This window comes from Centruroides vittatus, unplaced genomic scaffold (assembly GCF_030686945.1).
Source record: "Centruroides vittatus isolate TY-2023 unplaced genomic scaffold, ASM3068694v2 scaffold_2569, whole genome shotgun sequence".
Lineage (NCBI taxonomy): Eukaryota > Metazoa > Arthropoda > Arachnida > Scorpiones > Buthidae > Centruroides > Centruroides vittatus.
The window spans coordinates 1,097,718-1,114,768 of NW_027122690.1; the positions used below are offsets into that span (position 1 = coordinate 1,097,718).

The following is a 17,051-nucleotide window of genomic DNA, read 5'->3' on the forward strand; positions in this document are numbered from 1 at the left end:
TTATAAGACAAATTTTAGTTACTAATAAGTGCACCTGTAAACTAGGATTTGCCCTATGAGCCAAATGCATCTTATACTACAAAGAATATTTTCACCCAAAAATCTGTAAAAAATGTGATGCATCCAATACAATTTGTCGTATAAGGCAAAGAAAAAAAAACCCATTAAAATTGACCCTATAGTTGTAATAAATATTCCAGTTAATTTTGGTGTTATATATAAGGCAAACTTAATTTGTAAATTAAACTAGACAAAAGGAAATCACAACACTTGGAATAAAACAATAATGTTTAATATTAATTATGTAGTTTAAATGTCAATGAAATATTTAAGCAATATTTACATGTTAATTTTCATAAAAAATACGAAAATTTGCAGTATAATTAAGTTTCTGGATGTAAATGTCTATGTATCATTTCTTCTTTGTTAATTAAGTGTGTAGTTTTACTAACTAATTGCATCAGTGTATTGATGTTATGGAACCAATCATTCAGAACTTCATTTGGATCCTTCTGCTGAGAGAAGCAGATAATTCCCGCCAAACGATCTACTTTGGCCCACACGGTTTTGTTGACTACCAGATTAGACAAAACTTCTTCTGTGTCCTAAAATTTAAAATAATAGTTTATTATTCCATTTTATAATTTTTATTTGATTTCAGATACATGTAAGAGTTTCGCAATATCTTAAACTTTATACGTGTATGTTATGCATTTAAATTTTAAGAAATTTCAGAGAAATGAGAGAAATTATGCTATTCAATGAAATCATTTCTTAGTAAATCTAAAATAGTAATAATAACAACAATAACTCATCCACTATCATTTCTCTACAACAAATAATAATCACAAATTTGTTAAAATAAGTTACAACAGTTAACATAATGTAAAATGTAATTGAATAAATTTTTAATTCTTGAAAATTAAAGATGTTTTGTTATTAATATAACAGTACCAGTTGTAATTGTTAAAAAAATTAAGTTATATATCATTTTTAAGAATAACATTCATTAGTAATCAATATTTTGAATTACAGTAGAGCGTCGATAAGTGGAACGTCGGTAAGTGAAACGATTTTCAGTCGGACTGTGTCGTGCTGAATCGAATGTTTTTGATACTAAATTTACTTCTAAAGTATAATTTTCATGTTTTTTATATTCTTTAATATATTTATTTTGTTTGTACAAAATGCAGAAATAATTTTTAACGATACGATAGCCTTGATGATTATTATAAAAATTTTCGTTAGGCTTAAAATCGACGAAAATTCAACACAAAGCGACACGCAACGGAGAAAAATTCAACAGGAAGCGATACGCAACGGAGAAAAATTTGAACATCAAACAGGTTAATGTATTTTTTCGTACAAAGTCGGAAACTGGAACAAATCATTAACTGAAAGGACCCCAGTCCCCAATTGGTTCCACTTATCGACGCTCTACTGTAATTTAATAATTAATTTAAAGTATTCAAGCTTATAAATTAATTATTAATTTATAAGCTTTATGCATAATATATCACTATCCGACATAATTAATAAAATTTAAATATAAAGATTTTATTGTTTTAATTGATTTTTAATTGTTTGACATACTTCTTTAAATTTTTTATGAATCAAATTTTTTAAATGGTGTAAATCATAATTCAAATAAAAAATTACACTTACTTTTCAACTTACAAATTTTTTTGATATAACAATTTATAGATAACCAATGAGAACAAAAATTTATTTAAATACAAGGATACAAGCAAGGAGAACTCACATGCAAATTCCTACAGCATGTACAGACTAGCAAGCCCTGGAAGCTCCTCATTATGTTAGCCTGTATACATGTACTGTACTGTACCTACATGTGTAGACGACACTGCCTTATCATGTCAAGCACAATCCCATGATAAGGCATATGGGTGCATGCTGGTCACTGTTTTGCACCTGAGTGCATTTACAAAAAAAAAAAAAATTCCACATGGGAAGTGAAAAAAGCAAGTTGCCTCAGAAAAAGCTAAAATAGAGACGAGGTATGAAAAAAGCTAAAAAAGCAAAAGAAGCGAGTCACTTTAAGCCTTGTAGGTAGGGACTGCAATCCAGCAGTGTTTTCAATTCAGCTGGATTTTTGCTGGACCAACATCATTCCAGCTGGATCCAGCACATGTATTTTTGGTGCAATAAAGTGTTATATATCTATCTATCCAGCAATTTATGGTTTTTTTTTAAAGAAATAAAACATTTTTTTAAATACTTAAGAAACTTTTATTATTTAGACTGGTCACTATAAATCAGTAAAACTTCTTACACATTTAGGTAGTAAACTTAACTTTGGTTCGGTTTAACACTTGAGAACAAGATAATTAACTTTAAATGTTTAGTTAGATTATAATTATAATGCAATCTATAAGTTAAATAATAGCAAAGGTAATACTACTAATTAATTTATATTAATATATTATAATAATGTAAGGGCAGATAATCAGTGGCTAAGTGGCTATCAGTTTTACCAGTTTTCTTATATAGGCTCTACATATCAGTCTGTAGTTATTTATAAGTAATTTAATTATTAGTGTTAGTAAAGTAGTGAGTAAGTAATTAGTTATTATTATCACAATCATGAATCACATATGTTCATATCATTATGTATCTAAGATACTGATACTCATTAATTTAATTAAAAATTTAACTAACTAGGTAGTCTGAGTTTCTCACAAATTTTCACAATAAAACTGCCTAGCCTAGCCCACTAACCACTTATAAAATAAAAGCTAAAAACTCTTATTTAATAGAATTAGAGTAGAAGTTATAAAATATTAGTCTTGTCTTGAATAAAATATTTTAAAGGATTAAATAAAATTAAATCAATCACTTCTGTTATTTTTTTTGACTTTTCTGAAAGTAGGATCTCAAGAAACAAATGGTATTAATGGTGTTGTCTCCCAACCTACTTCTTAATGAATTGCATATATATCCCATTACGGGAAAGGCCCTTTCTGCCTCTACGCTAATTGGTTTCAGGGTCATCAAATAATCATAAATCGTTCCGTCACGTGATTCATTGATGTCACAACTGACCATAAATTAGAATTATGCACCAGGACTAGTATAGAAGTTACTTATTTTATTTAGCACGAAGACACTTTACTTAGCAAGAGAGGAAAGTCAAATGGCAATTAGATCAACAGAGGTAAAAGGGCAGGCGGTGCTGTGTAGAGAGGGGGTGTAGCACATGCTGCACTGAATGGCAACGTCACTCTCGCCGCCAAACAATAGCACGCGCAGTAAAGCGGCAACACGACAACGTAGACTTTTGCACCATTTAGAAAGTTATCTGCAGCGCTGGATCCAGGTGCAGATCCGCAGCGCTGGATCCAGCAGGCCGAAGAATGCGCTGGATCCAGCTAGATTGCTGGATGAAGGATCCAGCAATTGCAATCCCTACCTGTAGGCTTCCATGTTCTATGAGAAGGGGATTCAGAAACTGATATCCAATTATGACAAATACCTCAATAATGGTGGAAACAACATAGAAATGTAGTTTAGGATGACAAATCTGATAACAAACAATTTAATGTCAACAAACCTTATTTCTATTTAATTAATAACCATTACTTTCCAAATGTGCTGATATAATTCAAATATGTAATATATTTTAAATTACCTTATTCAGATTTATTTAATTAATATTACCTTTTCATTCAGATCCAGTAATTGAGACATTCTTTTCAGAGTAGTGCGAGTGTAATATTTAGCCATAATTCTTATATTCTGTTAAAATAAATATTAACATTATATATTTTTACTTTAGAATCTTATTCCAATAATAATAAAAATTAATATATAATTTAAATATGTAGTAGTTGTATAATATATATTATACAACTACTATATTAACATAAAATATAAAATACAATTTAAATCCTACAGATCAATAATGATTTTCTATTTGTTAGGAAGTACATCTGCATCTTTAAAATTAAAGCATTTATGGTCATATGAATGCTTCATTTTTTTTTTATAATTTTGGCTTGATATTGTTAATGAGTACACAATAAAAATAATTGTAAAATAACATCTTAATTTATGCAGCAGTTATGTTTCAGGATGTCTTACACAATTTAAATTCAAATGAGAATAACTCTCACATCATAAGTTATCCCTGTTAGAAGAAAGTAAAAAAACATTTATACACAATAATGGTGAATCAATCATTTTGTTCACTTCCACTATGGCATCCACATCTCAACTGTGGCAATAGCTACCGTATTTTATGGACTATAAGACGCTATGGACTATAAGACGCACCTGAATTTTGGAGGCAATTTTTCGAAGAAAAAAGTGCGTCTTATAGTCCGTAAAATACGGTATGTGGTAAGCCTATAGTATTTTTGGCAATGCTCAACTATTAGTGATATGCACACTAATGACCTTGAACATGTGAAAAAAACAACTGTACATTACAGGTAGTGATTGTCAAGACAGATATCTAAAGACATTTTGTATAATCTATATTTTTGCATTTTATTACACTTATTTATATTGCTGAGAATAATTACAAACGAAATTTTGTAATTATTATTTATTCAAGTGATTATAATATATTATGTTTCAGCTTATTAAATTATAGGCTCTAAACATATTTGTTATGGTATTTATAGAATATATTCAAATGATGTATATAATGATAAGTTTTCAGATTACTTACATGTTCAACAACTCTATTTTTTAGATCATCCCATCGTTTATTGCCACTTTCATTATAAAGAAAAATTTCAGTTGCAGGATTATCTGTACTTCCAATGCGTAGTTCTTTTTCATACTTGGCACAAAGATTTTGCCAATTGATTAGTTCTGCTGTTATGAATAATTGTAATAGACTCCTAAAATAAATTTTAAAAAATTATAATAATTTATTTAAAACAATCTTTAAAAAAAAGTTTTCTTACTTATAAAGAGGCACTTCTTCTAAATTTTTATCATCTTTAATTCTATGAATGAGATCAGATTGTTCATTATCATAAGGAGACAAGATTAAATACAGCACAACATTTTTTAATGTTTCATGTTTCTTTTTATCATCCTCCTGGATACAGGGTGTAGTATAAAGTGCTCGATAATGTTTACATATAGCAAGATAAGATCCTTCATGCTGATCAAGTTCAATCATTAATCTATAATACTTTAGCTTCAATTCCTAAAATAATAATATGTATTGCATGTCAATACTTATAGCATAAATTTTGAAATCTCTAAATATTTTCATACATGTTCAAACAAATTGTTATTCAATGTTATCATCATTACATAATACAATATTGATCTCTATTAGAACTTTTACCAAATATGATCATCGTATATAGTCAAACCTCAGATTTCCAACTTAATTAGTTCCTAAAAGTTCCTGAAACCAATTTGTTCTAAAATCAAAACTAATTTTCCCATAAGAAACAATCTAAAATGGATTAATCCATTCTTGATTCCTCAAAACAAAATCTTTTTATTTTACCTTTTTAGCAATATTTAATGAATAAATATCCATGAAATACAGCTAAAAAGATACAAAAAAAGCAATATAATATAATATATTATCTATATCTATTCGATACACAGGTTAAAAGCAAAATGTTCCATCACTGCCAACCAAAACTGAAACTAACACTTTACAAAGTGCTGTAACACACAGACTCATCTCTGCCTGGATGAAATATAGTTTAACCAAATTAATCAAGACAGACAGACAAATACTTCATCCGCAAACGAATTGAAATTTAATTTAAATAGAAATGCCATCAATGATTTTGTATTTTGACACGAGGCAATCTCAACACCACTAACTTCTGAATCAGTAGTCCTGTCATTGATTGGTCAGTCTGTTGACTTTCTTTAACATAGAAAGTATAGGAAGTTGACCATCTGTGGCTGGCTCTGCCGAGTGGCTTGTTTGGCTACCTGGGCTAAAATGAGTTCAAAATTTTGTTTGTAAACCAAACTGTTCAAAAAACAAGGTGTTCGAAACCTGAGGTTTGACTGTATTAAAATTTACAAACGTAAATTAAGATTTAGTTTCTTATTACTACATTATATTATTGCTATTTTTATATTTTAGTTATAGAATCCTATAAGACACCAAGTATAATGATAAATTGAAATTAGTTTACTTTAGTTTAAGATTTTATTACATTTATTTAAACAACTAAAATTTAAAAGTTTGAATTTAAAACATCAAAAATATCTACCTGAGTAGAAGGATCATCAAAGAATTTAGTGCTGATTTTCTTACTTATTATTTGGGTGCGTATGTAATCTTTCTTTGCCAAACACAGACGCATTTGTTCTAAAATAAGTTCTACTTTTTCCTTGCGTTCCATTGATCCAAAAGTTTCAACCTAATATTTGAATATCAATTTCAAATTCATTCTTATACTTTTATTATAAAAATCATTAAAACACATTCCAATTTATAAAGTGATAAAAATATTTTCAAATACTCTTTAAAAATTTCTTTTCATTATAACCTACTTGTAATTCTTGTAAAATAGCAGCCGCTTCTTCAGTTTTATTTTCATCTTCCTTTATTTTTGCTAATTTGTGTGTCAAACGTGCTCTTTCTACTTCAACATATATCTAAATATATTGTGAACATATAAAAAATTTAAGATCATTTATATTAATTATATAACCATATCATTTATATAAAACTACAAACTTTTCCTGCTGTAACTGTTCTTAAAGTATCAATGTATTCCAATTGGGTTTCTCTATCAGGCATATCGTCCACATATTTGCAACACTCTTGAATCATTTTAGTAATAGCTTGTTTAATTTGGCTTCGACGCTTAGTCATTATGACAATATATTCATTCAGAGTTTTCCAATTTTTTGCTTTGTAACACAACTGAACTATAGCCACCAATACTCGACTTGTTGAATGAGTATCAGCTCCCTGAAAATTTATAATTAAAAGTTATTGTTGATTAACTTTATCATTTAATAATTCAGATGATCACATTTATAAATACAGTAGAGCATCGATTATCCGACCCCCGATTAACCGACTTATCGGTTAACCGACCGCGTTCTAGTCGGCAAATTCAAATGTCCGCTAGTGATGTGGCGCTACAATATTTAGTTATGTCTTGGCTACTTTAGTATTATTTTTGTTAAATTTTTGCATGTTTTACCTGGCAGCACTGGCTCGACCACGAAAGGAAGGCTAGTATTTAAACTAGGCCTAATACACTATACTAATAATGTATTTTTTCATACTTTTCGGTTATCCGACTTTTCAGTTATCCGACCAACCCCAGTCCCCAATTAAGTCGGATAATCGATGCTCTACTGTAATAACAATGCCATAGACATATCAAATATGGTCATTTTTAATACATTAATCACTAATATATATAAAAGTATAATCATCGACAATGAATATTTAAATCAAGAACCATTTCCAGCTTGCCAATAGTTAAAAATCTGAATAAATTGGTGTCCTTTGCCAATTAAATATTTACCGACAAATTAAATAACATTAAAGTATCACATACCATGTTCACAACTTTATTCATTCATTGCCTTAAAAATTTATATTTGGAAAATTTTGATAAAATAAATTTATGTATAGTGTAAACCCACCTTTCACATTATGCTAGCATTCAACTAACTGCACCATCTGGTAATTACATTAATAAGCCAAAATACTCAAACACACTTAATTCACTATTTAATTGAATTAATTAAGCGTAATTAATTTTTAGTCTTTATCTGCACAAAATTATCTGGTTCAACTTTTCATTTTAATAAATTTGTTCCTATAGCTGACTTCTCACTGCCAGTGATGAAACAATTGTTAATGAATCTAAAGCTTTTCTGATACAATATAAAAAATATAATTTACCATTATCACTTAACTTTTGTAAAAATAGACATACTTATTAGTGATAGCAACTACCTTTATGCCTTTGATGTTCAAAAAAATGAGAGAATTTCAATTTCAACAACTACCTTATAGTGTCACGTGAAAATGAAATTAATAAGTATAAATTAGACTTCCATATCCATATATTCAGAACACTAAATACATTAGAATTAAAGATAATTTGTTAAATGATTCAGCAATTAAAAAGCAGCAGAGTAAGTGAAACCTAAAATATTAATTTTTATTATGGTGAGTGCTGTCAAGTTGTGTTGGATGTTGGTGACTTGCTTTGACTTTACCTTTTTATTAATATACTAGATTTATTACATTTGACACACTGGTCAAGTGAAGCAGACTGATTTCATTTAACTTGGGAAAAAATTTAAGGTTAATTTTAATTCTTCAGATAGATGTCCTTATTGTATGCAGGGGAATGCTACTTTGAATCATTATATATACAATTGCGAAAAATTTGTTCTTTTTCAACCAACTGAAGATTGTAGCGATGTTTGTATTTCTACTGAGGACAAGATATATGGAGTGTTTTCTAACACAGATTCTGTTGAAACAATTCGGAAAAAATATAATTTCATTGTAAATGTCATTAACTATATTAACCCCTCCTAGTAGAGGAAATATTCTGTATGGAGTATATAAAATAAATAAATATTAACTTTTATATATTATTTTATTTGTAATAAAGAATGTTTGTTAGAAACTTCCTTTTGATTCATTATTTTATTAATAAGTCATTCAAAAAATTTAATGTAAGAATTGTTGTAAAAGTATTTCAGAAATTTTGATATTTATCTGGAAATATTTCAAAAAATTATAATAATTTCTAATATTTACATAATTAAAATATATTTCAAAATAAAATATTTAAAAATTTTTCGTACCGGTCGGGTCAATTTTTCAAGGTCTCCAAGAATACTCAGAGCTTCATGAAGTTTACCTTCCTGTAAATAAAATTTAACTCAATTATTTTTCCCAATAAAATGCAACTAAACAATTCATCAATGAATTTAATTACCTTAACAATAAATTAAAGTATTTCAATAATAAGGATATCTTTTACCTTCATTACCAGTGACAATGACAATATTAAAGAACCTTCACTACTGGTAATAAAAAACGTTTACTAAATTTCAATAATAATAATAATAGTATATACATACAACACTTGATTTTACATGGTACTTGAATTGCAAGATTTCAGTTTAAAACAGAAAAATATGGCGGAATTTCACCTTACACGTTAGAGTACCAGCTTAATACAGTACTCAAAATATCCTTCACTAATTTTATCAAGAACTATATAAAAAATAATGTTTAGGCCTATGCTAACTATTATATTATTACATGCATGTTGCCACTACTTTCAATTTACATGCTCAAAAAGAAAGAATTTTCTATTTCATACCATGACTTAACACAATATACATTGAACTTGGAAATAGTCACTTATGATACAAAAAGTTCTAAATATTATGCATTTTATTCAGTTCAACTTGAAAAATAATGTTTAAATCTGAAAACTGCAGTGCTGAAGACACAAGAGTGAGGAGAAATGAACAATCAGCAATTGACCTCCTTAATTATACTATGGAACAATACACAGCATGGAGTACTGAACATTATTAACTACATACAAAACAGTGGCATAAACAGCAGGGTTTGCTATGCAACTCTTAGGAATGATTCATTTTGTTTCTAAAAAGTTGTGATCCTGCATAATATTCATACATTACAACATTTTTGTAAACACTCCAACCCTTATAAGGAATCATAATAATTATCTGCACATACAACCACTGATATCTGCTTATATAATTTATGGACACCTCCTATGTTTTTAAAACAAAGAATAATTTAAAATTAATTGCATTGATTAGCTATGCCTGAGACAGACACTTTGGATAAAAATTTATATAACGAAACCAGTTTGCCGCCATCATCAAAAATGACATCAAGGGGGTTCTTACACAATTGCCACAAAAGGTAGTCGTGACATCTGTGATGTCACGACTACCTTTTGACATCCATGTCACTCACTTGTTTCATCTAAAATCAAACTGCAAAATGGAAATTAAAGTCAATCCAAAACTTACAAAAACATTATGTCAGCTACGCATGACATCATGACACATGCAGTATGCAAATCACTACGACCTTGAATACTTGTCTCCGTAAGACAACCTGGGGTGTTGACCTTGAACAATTTAAATATTTTCACAGCTTTATTTTCGGGGATACTATAGATTACTATCTACGGAATTTCGGGACTTTGAGTATATATCTGAACTGAGGGGACCAAGACGAGTTCAACGATACTCTACTTTTGGACCGGAGACGAAAAATAAGAAAGTTATCATAGTTTTTAAGTTATCATACTTTTTTTAATGCTTTCATACAGACGGCACCGTAGTTGCTACTGCTGCCATCTCGTGGTAAAGTCAGCAAACAAATTTTAAAAAAAACACGCTGAAAGGCAAGAAATTGCACAAACAGTCGAACACCAGTTCCTTTTTTTCCTTTTGTTCAAGCATCGCGACTCCCGATCGCAATAGCGTGGTCGGCTCGTAGTACTAGCCGACCACGAGTGATAGCGAGACTGAGGGGCCGTAGCCCCAAGATCGACTAGTGAGGATGTGCGAAAAGGACTTAACTCGAACTGTAGACCAGTGATTCTCAAAGTGGGGGTCGCGACCCCCAAGGGGGTCGTGAAAAATATTTGGGGGGGTCGCTGAAAAATTGATGCCAGATCAATTTTTTCAAATATTTTATAAATTTACTATGGATTCATGTTTAGAAATAATAGAAATAAAAAATATATAAAATAATTTTTACTTAAATAAATTGCACATATAAATAATAAAAATAATATAAATATTTAAATACGAGCCTAACCCCCTCCCTCAGGGATGTTTTTTCACACATACTTATTCTTCAGGGGTCCTTTGAAATTTTTAAGTGCAGAAGGAGGGTCGCGGTCCAAAAAGTTTGAGAAACACTGCTGTAGACGATCAGTGTGCTCGTGGATCAACATTTGCCACTGTTGAAGGTATATATGGCCAACTTACTGGACTGCCTGTTAAACACGTGATAGGCTTAGCAGAGAGAGCGACGCGACTCCAGATCATCGCGCAATCGCCGAAAAAAGTATGATAACTTTCTTATTTTTTGCCTCCGGCCCAAAAGTAAGGTACCGTTGAACTTGTCTCGGTCCCCTCAATTCATATATATACTCAAAGTCCCGAAATTCCATAGATAGTAATCTATAGTACACTCTTATTTTCTGTTCAAAAAATACAGAAAAATAATTTTCTGGTCCCTTTTGAGAAATGCTCCAGCCCTACCATTATTTATTTCCAACTGAGTCACAGTAGCCCAAAGTTTAAAGGATTTCCTATGAGAGCTTGATCAAGGACACTGTTCTGTAAAAAAAACAATATCTCATAAACTAAACATTCTATGATGTAAAAATCTTGCATGTGCAGAAAAGACACATTGCAGGAATTTTCAGAATCATCAAATTCAAGGAACAATAATTATATGCAGCACAACTATACATGAAAAATCAGCAGAAAATCACTGCCTTAGTTATGCAATCCTATAAAAACTGCATTTATGATCATGGGTTAACTATTATTTCTTTGAAACAAAATTGTTATGACTCCTTATAATCCAATGTTTTAAGTTGATGGTGCAATTTACAACATGCCTCACTTACTAAAACGGTTTGAAGAACAATTTATGAAACATGACTTTTGCATAACTTCTATTAAGATAAGGATGACTTTAAAATGAAAGAATGTCACTTGTTTGTTTCAGCTAAAATCAAGCTGCTAAATAGAGATTAAAGTCAATCCCAAACTCACCACAAGATATGCTTGTAAACTTGTTTTCTAGAATAAAATAAAACTTGGTGGAACTCTTACAAAACTGCTTTATTGGAGAAAACTAATATGCAATCACTAATACATGCTGATATACTTTCAAACACATTTTCTATAATAGTAAAAAAAAGCCTTGGAACATGCACTTACAGTGTGTTCCAAAAGTACAGATAATCAACATTTTACTACTTTTCAGAATCGTTAGGAATTTAAGAGAAATGAGAATGATTTCATTTGTATATTCAAATTACTTTACGCTGATTTTTGATAATTTTAAAATTAACTATCATTATATTAATAATTTAACAATAAAAATATGTTTTTTCACTGTTCCAAAAGTATAGATAATAAAACACAATTGTAAAATTTCAAACATAAGAAACTTAAAATTATGAAAATGATGATGATAACATCAAGTAACACACTAACTTCATTGTCAAGTAATAATTTGAATATTGAATCAAAACTTTCCAAAATGCCACATGGAAGAGAGTTTAGTATGGAAAAAATTGCAATAATATGGAAATTAAAAGCAGAAGGCTGTTGTATCATGGAAACTGCTATTTTAATAAACAGATCTACTCCTGAAATTTATAAAATTTTGGAAAAATCATCACCAATACCTCCTAAACATCAATCAGGACGACCCAAAATCACATCTCAAAGGGATGATAATCAAATTGTGCACCTTTTATCACAACAGGATAAATCAGTTCGTCAAATTTTGTATGAAAGTAAATTAAAAATATCAAAAAATACTGTTCATTGAAGAAGTTCAGCAGTTTCACATATAAAATTTCTGCCATGATGAAAAAACCACCACTAACAAAACAACACAAATTGGCAAGAATGCAGTAAGCTAAAGATCGCATGATGTAAAATGACCAATGGCTCTTAGTTCTTTTCAGTTATGAAAAGAAATTTAATTTCAATAGTCTAATTACAGTCATGAAATTAGGAAAGAAGATTGCAGTTTTTCAGCAGGAAAAAGGGTGGTGGTTCTGTTATGGTGTGGGGCTGCTTTGGATTTAATGGTTTATCAAATTTAGCAATTTTAACTGGTAGACAGACATCTAAAAGTTATCAAGAAACCCAAAAAATAATTTAATACCTATCGGAGAAGAAACTGGAGAACCCGATTGGATTTTTTAACAGGACAATGCCAGTGTTCATTGTTCACACTCGACAACTAAGTGGCCAGCAAGGAGCCTAGACATAAATCTGATTGAAAACTTGTGGGTGTATTCTTGTTCAAAAAATTTTAATAATAGGAATTTTACAACAGTTTCACAGCCTAAACAAAAAAAAAATCACCGAGTGTGATTTCAAATGGATCTAGAAATCTTACAATTTAATTAAATCCATTCCTAATTGCATTTTTGAAGTCATTAAACATAATGGTAGTTCTATTTCATATTAAAACAATTTTCATCGATTTATATTATGAACTATTGCTCAAAGTTTAAATTTAATCTATATTTTTAGGACATCACAAAACAAGTATTTTGTGTTTAACACTTTATGTAACTGTCAAATATTGTAAAAACAATTATATAACATTATATTATGCTATAAATAAACAATACTAACCACTTGCTTGTTAAATACTTAATATTTAAAAAAAATAAAAAACATATAGATCTATATTTTTGGACACACTGCATTTAAATTTGTCTGATTAAAGGTTTTAGAATTCATTTGAATTTTTGAATTGATAGAATGTATAATTATTTTCAAACTATTAGAATGTAAAAGCTATTGTTTTAATTGCCCCCGATGAGCTTAAAAGCTCAAAAGTACTTGGACTTTAATTTATGAGAGATAAAGTGGTTTTGTAAGCCTTGAGTATTTTATGAAGCTTATTTAAGAATTAAAATTGACAGCTCAGCTCTTCCAACAAAAAACAGCTCCTATATTTTATTTTGAAATCAAACAGTGCAGAGCTTCCAGCAGAAAGCATCCATATAGCAGATTATTATTTGATTGCTGCAACATGAGTTCTGTTTTTCACATTAAAACTTTCAGGAGCTCAATAATATCATCAAGCAAACACACTGACACTCATTAGATGAAATGTGTGTTGATGTTCCAAAATATGGCATTTAAATACGTCACGCCAACTATTTTACTAACAATAATGAAAACATTTAAAATTCATTTAAATTCCTAGTTTCAAATTTCGTATCATCAAACCCAATAACCAAACTAGACTAATATCACAAGATTTGTCAGCAGACACCATTAAAACACTGGATTTCAAGAGGCAGGACAACCATTACAAGTTTTTAGTACCGATCGCATAGTTTTTGGTTTGATTCTATTTCTTCACAGACAACATAAAAACTAAAAAACATTAAACAATTCACAGAATCTTTTTCTACTTAATAATCAAATACCAGTTTAGCATATAAACACAACCCAACCATACACATCACCAGATCAATTTAATCTGGTAACAAGATGTTCAATAAAATATATACATCCAAACGAACGTCCAATCAAATAGAACTTAGTTAACTGGAGTATTTAAAGTTTTGTTGGATGAAAAATCTATACAGCTTTTGATAAATGTATTCTACAAATGCACATATATATATATATATATATAAATCTAGCTAACAAATTCAATTAATGTAAATTGCCCAAAGGAAAGTTAATCATCTATGTTACATCATTTTTTTAAAAATGTAATTAAAATTTAACTTTATAAAAATGTATTTGTACTGATACATTTTTATAAAAATGTATGTTTTATTTTAAAAATAAAAATATTAATGAAAAAATTTTATAAATCTAATATTTCTTGCAAAAGTAAAAAGTACAAGCAAGATTTGCTGTCATCGACATAGGATATAAGAGAACTGATGAAAGAATCAACATAAACATATTAACTTAATGGCAGTATATTATTTTTTTAGCTTAATGACTAATGGAAAATGATTAATGCCTTTTGCTCATGCAGTGCAGGGCTTCTTGGTAGATGCAAGCATACAGCACATCTTACTTTTTCATTAGTGAAGAAGAAAAAAAAATCAAAAACAAGTTCACCACAAACTTGGAATAAACCAGCAACTTTAAAAAAGAAATACAAATAAGCAGTAAGACAGCCAGATTTTTTGGAACAAGAAAAAGATATACAAAAACAAACCAACAAACCAAATATCTCCAGTTGATCCAAACATAATATACTGATAGAAAACTACAGATATCATCTGCTCAATGAAGACTGCATTGCCCAGAAATGCCATGGCTATGCTGTTTTCCAGATGGCATTATCAGAGACAGTGACAGACACTGTTTATTGGAAATAAAACATCCATCAAAAGTTAGGAATGCTTTTATAATTAATGAGGATGGACAAATAAAAGCAAAGCCTTTGTACAACATTAATCCATGCCTTTCTTCTAACTGGGTCTTTTTTTCATTCAGAATAAAAAATCTACCCCTATGGTATTACTATAAGAATTATTCATTCTACCATGCTACAAGTATTTTGCTTCTTTATTCCAGAGAAAAAATTCACCAAATTTGCTACATTAGCTCAGTCATAACTCTGTTGTTTGTAACTACAAATTTCACTATTTTACCACATAAGGTCTCTATCAGTAGTGCAAAACTTACAGGCAGGTAGCCTATTAAACAGTTGACAAAAGTTTATCTTTCCTTTAAAAAAAAAATTTATTTTAAATTGAATTGGATGCAAGAAAAACTAGCAAAATATATAATAGACCACTCCTAGACCCATAGTTTCTTTTGATGTTTTGCTTATATAAGAACCCATCAGTACTTTTTGGAGTACAACGCCAAAAGACTATAGCGTTTAACTATTTAGCCCTCGAGACTGTGCCAGCTTCTAGTAGCCCACTTGACCGTCCATAGAGTACTTGACGTTATATAGTTATTCAATGCCTAGGTGGGGGCTTGCCCCCACCCGGGCACCAAAGTGAGAGCAACGGCAAACATGTCTACATGTAAAGCACATAGAATAGGCAGTATACCGACACACATTAAAAACTGACCTTTGGAGGCGAATATCTCGCAAACGGTCAACAATTCCGGAGAGGTGCAAAATTCCTCATTCAAAGCTCGAATCTTATCCATTGCTGTACATATCGGCCCGTTAACCAGTAAAGTACTGAATGATCTACAACTAAGCTCCTATACTGTTCCCAAAAAGTCAACTTGGAGATTTCCTTTCAAGAATAAAAAGTTTTGGAAGATTTGACATTATTTACTTTCATCAATATCAAAAGCAAGCTATTCTTTACTCTGTTTTAACATATAACCGAAAATTCGATCATCTCCTCGAATACATACAAGACAAACAGACCCCAATTTAGGAGGGCAAGAAAAATTGGCTGCATTCAACAGAGTTGACTGTCGTAACCAAGAAAAGGCGTTTCAATCAGTAGCCGTTACGTAGTTACGTTGGCCGACGTAAGTGTCAGAACAAAAAGCGGCCATCGTCGATCAGTTTCGGGTAGCAATAGGTAAACAAAAGTAAACAAAAGATGCCAATAAGCGTGACGTCAAAATATCAAACACGTTCCAAAATGGCACTGCCATAGAGGCATTCTGCAAAAAAATACAGAACAGTTCCAGAGCTGTCGAATCTGCCAAATGCAGCCATTGTTAACAAGTTTTGGAAGTCTCCCAGGAGAGTCGGCAACCAGGTATACAACACCCTAGAAAGACGACAAGAGAGAAATTCTAGAAGTTAATTTTCATAGCCAATTCTAAGTATCTAAAATGGCTTATTTTTAAATAAATTTTGTAAATATTTGTAAAGTGGCCTAATATACTTACTATTGTTTAATATAAATAAAAGACTTACCTCGGTTAATTTTTCGCAAATTGGAAGTTTTTCGTCCACAGTTGAGCTGTAATCCACTTCCATTTTGATCAATCGACCAGCATCGGTAAACGAACCCTCCGCCATTTTGATTGATATGACTTGCAATTACTTCTAACACAACCTCGGTTATATTAAAACTAGGTTGAAATTGGAAAGTTGAATTAGTCGGAAGGCGATCAAACTGATAAATCCGGAAGAAAAGAAATTGATTTCGGATCTACTCACCACTTCGATCGTTTTGCAGATTCACTGCCCGAAATTAAAAGCTCCCGTCCTGACACCTAACCGCTAAAATATAAAAATTCGAAGATAATTTTAAATGAATTTTAATAGCTTTAATAATATCTTATTTATTTTATAAAATAAGATTCTGTAATAAGTTTTAATTATATAA

The 17,051-nt window shown here is 30.1% G+C and overlaps 1 protein-coding gene across 1 annotated transcript; it reads right to left on the reverse strand.

Annotated features, from left to right (window-relative positions):
- Positions 1-270: 270 nt before the first annotated feature.
- On the reverse strand, positions 271-16,958 carry Rpn5 (regulatory particle non-ATPase 5). The gene is made up of 10 exons (XM_067285476.1): positions 16,883-16,958; positions 16,637-16,794; positions 8,803-8,862; positions 6,695-6,931; positions 6,508-6,612; positions 6,225-6,374; positions 4,935-5,182; positions 4,694-4,868; positions 3,679-3,756; positions 271-605 (listed from the first exon to the last, which is right to left on the reverse strand). The coding sequence occupies exons 2-10, from the start codon at positions 16,739-16,741 to the stop codon at positions 384-386; spliced, it is 1,380 nt and encodes a 459-aa protein (XP_067141577.1). The 5' UTR covers positions 16,742-16,794; positions 16,883-16,958; the 3' UTR covers positions 271-383.
- Positions 16,959-17,051: the final 93 nt, after the last annotated feature.

Coding starts and splice junctions, on each gene's coding strand:
- Rpn5 (XM_067285476.1), bottom strand. CDS start 16,741: ATGGCGGAGGGTTCGTTTACCGATGCTGGTCGATTGATCAAAATGGAA. Junction 6,932..8,802: donor TTGAAAAATTGACCCGACCG/GTACGAAAAATT, acceptor ATAAATTTTCAG/GGAGCTGATACTCATTCAAC. Junction 6,613..6,694: donor GAACAGTTACAGCAGGAAAA/GTTTGTAGTTTT, acceptor CAATATATTTAG/ATATATGTTGAAGTAGAAAG.